The sequence below is a fragment of the Bison bison genome, unplaced genomic scaffold (assembly GCF_000754665.1).
Source record: "Bison bison bison isolate TAMUID 2011002044 unplaced genomic scaffold, Bison_UMD1.0 scf7180017864235, whole genome shotgun sequence".
NCBI classification, from domain to species: Eukaryota; Metazoa; Chordata; class Mammalia; order Artiodactyla; family Bovidae; genus Bison; species Bison bison.
Window position 1 is genome coordinate 1,286,064 of NW_011494807.1, and position 10,164 is coordinate 1,296,227.

General features: G+C 39.8%; 1 protein-coding gene across 1 annotated transcript; it reads left to right on the forward strand.

Annotated features, from left to right (window-relative positions):
• The first annotated feature begins 761 nt into the window (after positions 1-761).
• On the forward strand, positions 762-5,724 carry LOC104993194 (protein FAM170A-like). The gene is made up of 3 exons (XM_010846343.1): positions 762-777; positions 3,584-3,736; positions 4,991-5,724. The coding sequence occupies exons 1-3, from the start codon at positions 762-764 to the stop codon at positions 5,722-5,724; spliced, it is 903 nt and encodes a 300-aa protein (XP_010844645.1).
• Positions 5,725-10,164: the final 4,440 nt, after the last annotated feature.

Sequence of the window (10,164 nt, forward strand, 5' to 3'; positions counted from 1 at the left end):
GTCCAGGGGACTCTCAAAAGTCCTCTCCAACACTGCCATTCAAAAGCATTAATTCTTCAGTGCTCAGCTTTCTTTATGGTTCAACTTTCACGTCCATACATGACTACTAGAAAAACTATAGTTTTGACTAGATGGACCTTTGTCAGCAAAGTAATGTCTCTGTTTTTTAATATACTGTCTAGGTTTGTCATAGCTTTTATTTCAAGGGTCAAGTGTCTTTTAATTTCATGGCTGCAATCACCATCTGTTGCAGTGTGACCAATACATCATACTCATGCTACTTTCACATACAATGACCATCTCATCCCCACATTCACTATGCAAAATTGTTGAAAAAGATAAACTGTGCTCAATAGGACATACAAGGCAATTCTAAAAATTATAGCATACACACCATATTTTCCCATTCCCACACTAACATGACCCACCAGACATCCTCAGTGACCTAAGAGACAAAGTAGATTTATTTGAGAAATAAAAATTCTGTTGTAATCTTAATTAAAACTTTTAAACAGAGGGAGTGATTTAATGTGTTGTTATTTTATCTGGAACAAGAATTTACCTATTTGCTGAAGCTTGTATATTTAAAGGTATAGTCCTTTCCATTGGAAACTTAGATTAAGAGGAAGTAAGAAAAGTGACTGGGTATATTTTTGATATGTTTAGATCATTGATAGATAGAGGTGATTTAAGAAATACAAAATTTATTTGGGGAAATTCCAAGAACCTAGAATTAATCTGTAAATTGATGAGGTTTCAAGATGGGCTATGATTATGGTGAGTATAAATGAAAAGCTGAGTCAGAGCCCTGTCGGCAGAGGTCACGTCACTGGCCAAGTGATGACCTGTTATTTGATGACCAAGTTAATTCCTGAGAAGGGAGCTGTAGCCAGTGTTGGGAGTTAAAAGTCCAGACTCAATCCTGAATATCCTGCTGCAGTCTCCTACTCAACCTTAGGACCCAGCAGTTCCCCCAAAGTTCTGGCAACTCAGGTCTCTGAGTAAGGTTCTACAAGAACAAATAAGTGAAAGATAGAGCTGGGGAGTAGAAATAGATGTCAGTAGATTATTTTCTGTGAATTCTAACTCTTTCAGGAAGCAATAAGATTTTTATATGATCATCCATAGCTGACAATCTGATGTGCTTTACTTATGTACATACACTGAATTTATTCTTCTGATAAATAGAGTAGGAATAACAACACGTACCTGACAACATCCAAGAAATGGAGCCTCTCATAAAGTGAAGGAAATAGTATAGGCCACTCATAGGCAATCAGCCATATGATTCCAGCAAATATATTTGCATACCTGGATTTTAGAACTTTGGAAAAAAACTAGACCATAAATTTCATGATGATAAGTGTCATGTGTGTTATTGTACATATCATGAGCTCAGAAGAAGAAACTGCTGTCTGGAGTTTGACCGTGGCCACAGACAGACAGCAGAGGATTCAGACTGAGATGACATCTCCTGTGCCTCTTCTGTAGACAGACTTATTCATAGTGGTATAGGTGTGGGAAAGAGGAGGTGCTGAGAAGGAATCAGGGCAGTGGGTCAGCACTGATGGTCTAGAATTGGAACTGAGCTCCTTTGCTCAACCATGGCCATGAAAAGTGAAAGTGAAAGCCACTCAGTCATGTCTGCCTCTTTGCAACCCTATGGATTGTACAGTCGATGGAATTCCCAGGCCAGAATACTGGAGTAGGTAGCCTTTCCCTTCTCCAGGGGAATCTTCCCAACCCAGGGATCCAACCCAGGTCTCCCACATCGCAGGCAGATTCTTTACCAACTGAGCCAGCAGAGAAGCCAGTCATGGCCATTGTTAACCCATTTTCCCAATGGGTGCTTAAGGTCTCTGTTTCTGATCAGTGGGAAGAAATGTACCACATAGGTATCCCTTGTCTTCTTTGAAAGAGATTCTTAAAGGATATGAATGGAAAGGTTACAAACTGAAGAGAAATGTACGAATGCATTTTTAGGAGTCTAGGGCAAGTCTATGAAGTTGTTCATAGTCTATGAAGTCTTCATTTGAACATCTCCAACACCATGGCCCAGAGAAGGCAATGGCACCCCACTCCAGTACTCTTGTCCGGAAAATCCCATGGCAGAGGACCCTGGTAGGCTTCAGTCCATGGGGTCACTAAGAGTTGGACACGACTGAATGACTTCACTTTCAATTTTCACTTTCATGCATTGGAGAAGGAAGTGGCAACCCACTCCAGCGTTCTTGCCTGGAGAATCCCAGGGACGGGGAAGCCTGGTGGGCAGCTATCTATGGGGTCACACAGAGTTGGACACGACTCAAGCAACTTAACAGCAACAGCAACACCATGGTCAATTCCTAGGGAACTCTGAAACAAAAATGACATTGTTGACAGAAAGTAAAAAAGCACAACAACTGATAGCATATGAGTTGTTTTCCTGGGGCCTTCGTGAGAACTATAGATCAGGAGACAGATAACTCTGAGGGAGAGGTGGAGGATGGTCATTATGTATGTGCTTTTGGTGAAGAGGATACATAAATGTCAAACACACATCTTGGTAAAAAGTTTCTTCCTGTCACAAGAGGGTTGCTACTAGTCGTGAGGAGCGCATATCTCTATGAATGATTTTAGTGCTTTTCTAGGTATAAGAAGATGAAAGACACTGGGTTTGTAAAATTTTGTCATTAAAATAACTTTGTGAGGACCTGCAGCACAGAGTGTCTCTTTTCTGATCTCCACTGTGAACTCCTTTTAGGATACGTTAAAGGTCAGCAACTGCAGTGGCTAATGGCCTAATCCTTGTAGGGTTAAATAGCGAGAGACATTCTTTAATTTACAATATCTATATGTATCTGTCTCTCTTTCCATATATATATATGTATGTGTGTGTATCTCTGTATATGTATATCAATATACATTTCAATGTAAATATAGAGATATATGCAGAATAATTAAAAACATGTATCCTGTATCCCCAATGGAATAATTTCTGATGAGGAAAATTGACTTAATAATATCCAAATTTTCATGACTATATACTGTATTTCAGGCATGGGCCTAAGTTTTTGATGTTCTATATACATCTCTAGAAATATCATATACAAGATACACAACATCCCTGACACACACCACTCACACCATTTTGATAGTTGTTTATTTACATTTTGGAGTAAGTGGAGTTTCACACAGGATGCTGCTAAGTCACTTCAGTCGTGTCCAACTCTGTGCGACCCTATAGATGGCAGCCCACTAGGCTCCCCCGTCCCTGGGATTCTCCAGGCAAGAACACTGGAGTAGGTTGCCGTTTCCTTCTCCAATGCATGAAAGTGAAAAGTGAAAGTGAAGTCGCTCAGTGGTATCCTACCCTCAGCAACCCCATGGACTGCAGCCTTCCAGGCTCCTCTGTCCATGGGATTTTCCAGGCAAGAGTACTAGAGTGGGGTGCCATTGCCTTCTCTGAGGATAGTCACCCCAATATCTATGAAAGCAAGACTCATTTGTGGTAGAAATGTTTAACATGTAATATCCATTCAAAGGACACAGATCCCAGAAAATGTCACTTCTCATTTTTTTAAATTTTAATTCAATCTCATAGAATCCTGGAAGACTCAGGAGGATCCTCCTCAGCCGGAATCATTTGTGATGGTCCCAGCCTGCAGTCAGATAATAGGAGAAACTTCTTCTGCCTCCACAGGATATTTCTCTTGTGTCTCCTCTGAACGCGAGCTTGTCTTTTCTGATGAGGATGGTAAGGAAGCTGCAAAGGTGGACTCAGCTTGGAAAGGGGGTGCAGTTGAATTGCTTAGCCTAATCCCTATTTACTTTACTTCCTCTTTGAAAACAAGAAAAGTCAGGGCTGAGGGACTAGAACTGAAGTCTGTGCCAAGGGAAAAATAAGGGAGTGTGCCTTCAAGAATAAGACATAGTTTCTCAGCACTGATTTTCATCATATGAACTCTGGGATAGGGTTCATATGAGTGAGTGAGGTAGGGGGCAGTGCTGATATGCACATGGGAACTTAATCAGAACCTTCCCCCCTTAGATCAGCACAAACTCATGTCCTCATACCCACTCAAACAGCATGCACACAGTCCTTCATACCAAGTATGGCCCTGTTTCTCCTTTCTCTTTTGCTCTCAGATACACACAACTTCATTCCTCCGTCTGTCTTTCCCATTCTCTAATAGCGTTACACAGCTATACATTTATACCTCATTCTTTCACCCAGTCATTTTCAGATTCATCTTTACACGCTGATCCCATAAATAATTCACATCCCTTTACACATATGACCTCTTTTAACTCACTATATGCTAGGTCAAACTCAAGAAAATTCATCTGCCCTGAAGGGAATACACTTTCATACGCAGTCTTGCTAATCTAATCACCACTTCACCCACAAAACCTTCGGTCCTTCCTAGAAAGACAGATTCTGAGAAGTCACATACACTTCCTCAAAGTCTTATCATCTCACAATAAGAACATGTACCACTCTTGAACTTGTTTATGTATACTGAAACACCACATACCACACATAGACACCCATTCCACCATCCCCTTTCACCATTAGAAATGCCATGTATGCCCCAGAACATACATACATCATACCCTCATTCCCAGATATTTATAGCGTACATGAAGTCCAAATATAAAATGCCACACACAGCATTCTGAAATATCCCATATTATGCACTTTCACTCCACATACCCAGATAGAAGTATTTTCACGGCCATCTCAACTTCTTTTTTTTTTTTTTTGGCTTTATTTTTTTTTTAATATAAATTTATTTATTTTAATTGGGGATTAATTACTTTACAATACTGTATTGGTTTTGCCATACATCAACATGAATCCGCCACAGGTATACACATGTTCTCCATCCTGAACCCCCCTCCCTCCTTCCTCCCTGTACCATCCCTCTGGGTCGTCCCGGTGCACCAACTTCTATAGACTTCACATACTTGATCCTAGTTTTCTTATGTTTGAAATTTTCTTTCCTAGGAGTCCAACAATCATGTCAAGATGTTACTTGTCTTGGATCCACTGAGATGCCTCCAGTCCTGGATTTGGAGCAAGAAGAGACTTCTTCCCCTTGCCCACAAGTCTCTTCTCCATTTAATTTGGTTCATAATAATAAGCCGTCGTCATCAGTACATACGAAAAAGAAAAGAGTCATGAAAATTTACTACATGCATGTTCAAACGAAAAAGGGTGTGGCTTCCTTACAGGATACAGAGGAAGGACTGGAGTCCCCCACAAAGAAGATACAGATGGAAGAAATGACCTCTCCTGAAAAAATCCATACAACATTCACCCCCTCTCAAGTGACTACAATGGAGCTCCTGGCTGACAGTGAATCCAGTTTGGATACCCAAGCCAAAGATGAAAGGGAGAGGGCTGAAAGCCCACCAGAACCTCGAGCTTTGGAGGAATGTTCCAGGGCCAAGACACCTGAATGGCTGGCAGCCCTGGACAATGGCTTCCAGTGCATGAGCTGCTACCGGATCTTCCCCAGCTTAGAGGACCTTCAGAAGCACGTGGAACATGGGATCAGTGAGGGCTTTAGCTGCTATGCTTTCCATCTTGCCTTGGCTTGGCTAAAGCGAAAGCGGAACAGAAAAGGGAAAAACAGGAGGAGGAGGAAGAAGATCAAGACGGCCACATCTGGTTGCCACAAAGAAAAACATTTTGGCATGAAGACATACTCATGCAAAGACACTGATTCTCACCCCTAAAAAGAGAGGGAATGAAAGAGGCCAGCCTCTATTGAGGAGGCTTCATCTCTAAGCAGCCATCGTACCTACCTTTGTTTATACATATTTGTCAGCACACCACCCAAAGAGCAGAGAACCCATTCTAATATTATCCACTGCTCTCCTGAGGAGAGTGGAGAGGAAGGCAGATATCACCATACAGAAGAGCAAGATGTCCTTAAGCAAACTAAAGAAAAATGAACAACAGTATATCATCTCCACCACTACAAGTGAGAAAAGGACGAAACTGAAACTGCTATGGACTAATCACAGAAGGGGTGAGAACTGGAGGGGTAAGAAATCATGTCAAGAATATTTAGGAGGCAGGATTCTGAGAAAAGGTGGCATCCACCAGCGATGCCTCCCAAAGTCCCATAATCACTGTAATGAATAATTTCCTTCAGAATAATAATATTCTTGGAAGTGGAATATTTTTTTGTTTAGTTATTCAGTAATATATGACTCTTTACAACCTCATGGACTGAAGCATGCCAGGCTTCCCTGTCTTTCAGTATCTCCTGGATAGTCTGGGACACTAAACTCATGTCCCTTGAGTCAATGATGCCATCCAACCATCTCACACTCTGTCACCCCCATCTCCTCCTGCCCTCAATCTTTCCCAACATCAATTTCTTTTCCAGTGGGTTGGCTATTCACATCAGGTGGCCAAGTACTGGGGAGCTTCAGCTTCAGCATCAGTCCTTCCAATGAATATTCAGGGTTGATTTCCTTTAGGATTGACTGGTTTGATTTCCTGGCTGTCTTTGCTTGTGGAATATTGTGGAATATTTGGTTGATGACAAATCGGTGAGAATGTCTCCTGTCCACTCCCTTGGAAGGGATAGGACAAAATACCCAACTAGCAATTCTGCTACTCACTGGAAAAGACCCTGATGCTGGGAAAGATTGAGGGCAAGAGGAGAAGGGGGCCACAGAGGATGAGATGGTTGGATGGCATCACCGACTCAATATACATCAATCTGAGCAAACTCCAGGAGACAGTGAAGGATAGCGAAGCCTGTTGTGCTGCAGTCCATGGGATCACAAAGAGTCAGACATGACTGAGTGACTGAATGGCAAGCAGTTCAGCGGGGCAGAGAAGACCTGGCCAAATATTCCTAGATAAACCAGAGGTCACCAGTGTCCCGTCCCTCTAGGTTTATTCCCTGGCCTGCCTCCCTCCCAGAAGGCACAGAGTAGAACAGAGGCAGACCTTCTATCCTGAGCAAGGGTTGGTGTGCAGGCCCGTCGTGGTTCTACCCTTTCTCTGGGTGTGAGATCTCAGTATCTATCTAGTGATCTCATGCCTGGGAGGGGACTACTGAGGAGGTGTAACTACTTGAAATAAACAACTAATCAAATCCTTTTTTAATTTATTTTTTTTCTGGAAAAAGTTTCCCTTCTTGTATACTATGAGCCAGTAGTTCTGGCTGTCTCTTCAAAAGTGTCAGATATCACTGACACTTATGCCATGAACCATTTTTGACAACTTAATTTAATGCATTGCTTCCTGGAGGACCTCCATATCTTTTTATGAAGGGTCATTTTCTTACATCTTATTCTTTGTTACAGCATCAATCATGTTATTCTAATTGAACAGCAGAAGAATTGAATACAGACAAAGCTGCAAAGCCAGGTTCATACTACAGTAAATGAGACTGTGTCTTTTTAGTTAATGGAATAAATGAAGAACTCTTCTCCCGTGCTCCAAAAGTCACAATTAGAATGGAACCTATCAATTTTCCTCAATTTTCTATATCATGCAGGAAATATTGAGGCAATGTTTTAATTTAATATTGTGACAACAATTTTGTCACCATAGTGACAATAAACACTTGTCACTAAATTATGAAAAGCTGCTTTCTTCACTGAGTGGATTCCCTTCTCTGATTCATTTTTCATACAGTGACACAGACCCAGTGGCCTGAAGATTTCAAACTATGATGTCCAGCACATTCTTATGATCTCATGAGAGCCCAGAAGTCCCTGTGAACACCACAGCATCAAGGTAAGTTTGGCCGGAAGGCTTATGTATCTGATTCTCTGTGGCTCCTTTCAGTTGTTCGGTAAATGTGATGCCAAACCCTGGAGAAAATGTTCACATAAAACAGGGCTTGAACACCTGGCTGATAGCCTTGTTCTCTAGCCCGGATAATTGTCCTTAACTCCAATTTTATTACCTTCCCCTGCATACAAATCCATGAACACATACATGATGCAAACAAGTATGGACACTGCTGAATTTAGCACACACTGTAATACCCCTTCTCCCATGTACTCATGTCCATGCATTTATCTAGAAGTTATTTTTCCGTATCTTTTTCTTTAAATGAACATAAACTTTTCCTCATATCTCCCTTTTACATACTCGCACGGTTACTTGGCTGAAAGACAGACATTCTTACTATTGAGAGAGGAAAAGCTACTGTATAAAGCCCAAGGCAATTAAAACACCCCCCTTGGTTTCTCTGGACTTACGTAGGTATAGGTGCACAAACACTTCTTGTATTAGAAATGATGAAATGTGTAAAAATCATCGGAGACAATCAATATGTGTATATTCAGGTCATAATTCAGTTTTAAGCTTAATAACTTTAGAGCTGTAAAAGCTACAAATTTTTGGAAGATGTAATTTGTATGTTTAAATATTTGTATGTGATTTACATGGATAATTTTTTGCACTTTCAAAAATTAATGTTAATCTTTCTTTGTTACTCCAGCATCTTCAATCATAAGGGCAGAAACAAAACATAAACATTTAAAAAGTATTATGGAAAATTCACAAAACTATATAGGAAAAGGGAAATTAAAATATTATTAGTTCGACTTTCAAATGATGCTCTTCATTATTTGTAGCTTTTACCCTACTGAAATTATTAAAGCTTGAGATTGCATAAATAAATAATATGTATAACAACTTTATGTATACCTGTGTGTGTATAAGTTCATAGAAGACAAGAGATGGGTTAAGTTGCTTTTGCTTTGATCTGCCAATGATTTTCTTTCTTCCCTTGATAAGAGGCTCTGCCTTCAGAACAAATATGAGGGAAAATCAGGCTAGCCAAATGAAGTCATTACTTCACTGATTGGCTTCCCTGATTGACCTAGTGGTAAACATTAGTCTATGTTGGATCAATCTGCACTAATAACTTGGAGAAATCAAAATAGAAGAGTTTGTGGTGGTTAGTGGTGGGTTTTCCTTTGCAACTCACATTAAGGCCCATGAGCCTCTACTACCGGACTTGCTTCAGTTCCTCTTTTTTTGAAAGGCCTGGCTGTTTTACCTGTGTTTTTTTTTTATTTATTAAGCATCCCCACTAACCATTCAGCAAATTCTTGGTTTGCCTCAGGTAGCCTGAGACATTTACTGCTGTTTGTAACCTAATGTACCTTTATTGATACAAATTAGCTTCAACATGATAATTTCTTCCATTTTAATAATTGAAATGATACATTCCAGAAAGGAGTAACATATTACATTCCTCTGATTTTATATGGAAACAATAAGGGATAAAATTATACTCAGTATGTATATGATGCCCTTGATTAATTAAGAAGGTGCATTGAAAATGTATGGGCATATAAACAAAATTACTTATTTGGACAAAATGGACTTCAGTACATTAGGCCTGGTAAATCCCTTATTGCTGGTTAGCAACTTTGAGTGTTTTCAGAGTCTGCTCTCCATCTGGAAAACAGAGATCATAGTACCTAAAATGATGGAGATTGTGAGAGTAAGAAGACATGGATAAATGAACCCAACATAGCCTCTGACATAAATAGCAAAATAATTTATCATTCACTTTTTAAATTTGGTTTCTTTACCTATGAGCATCTGCATGTACTGATGCTCATAGGTAAATTTATGAGCCAAATTGCATATATTGTTTATTACTTTTATTGCTGAGGAGTATTCCATTGTATGATGTGAAACAGTTAAATGTGTTATACATTTAAAGGCATTTGGGTTATTTCAAGTTATTGGGATTGGAAATAAAGCTTCTATGATTGTGATGTGTATAGTAGGATTCTTTCTTTTCTTTTAAATTTATGTTGTTTGATACTAGTTGAGCTAAGCTTTTTTAAAAAATCTTTTGGATTTTGTAAAAATTATAAACGCACAAGAAGTTTCAAAAACAGTCCACAGTCCAGAGGGGTCCCCTGTACGCATCATGCATCTTCCCCAACATAATTCTAGTACATTATCAAATAAGGGGACTGATGAGAACAATATGATAAATCAGACTACAGAACAGACCTTACTCAGATTTCACTGTTTTTTTAAGTACTCACATTTTGCATGTTTTTGTGTATAAGGCTATGTTTTACACATGTTGATTTTTGTATGTCCATAACTGAAGTTATTCATAAATGTTCTGTCCCACAAAGCAGTTAACTTCTGGAAATAGCTGTGCACTCTTT

Excerpts from the sequence above, each read along its gene's own strand:
- LOC104993194 (XM_010846343.1), top strand. Across the intron at positions 3,737-4,990 it reads TGTCTTTTCTGATGAGGATG|GAGTCCAACAATCATGTCAA; the intron begins GTAAGGAAGCTG and ends TTTCTTTCCTAG.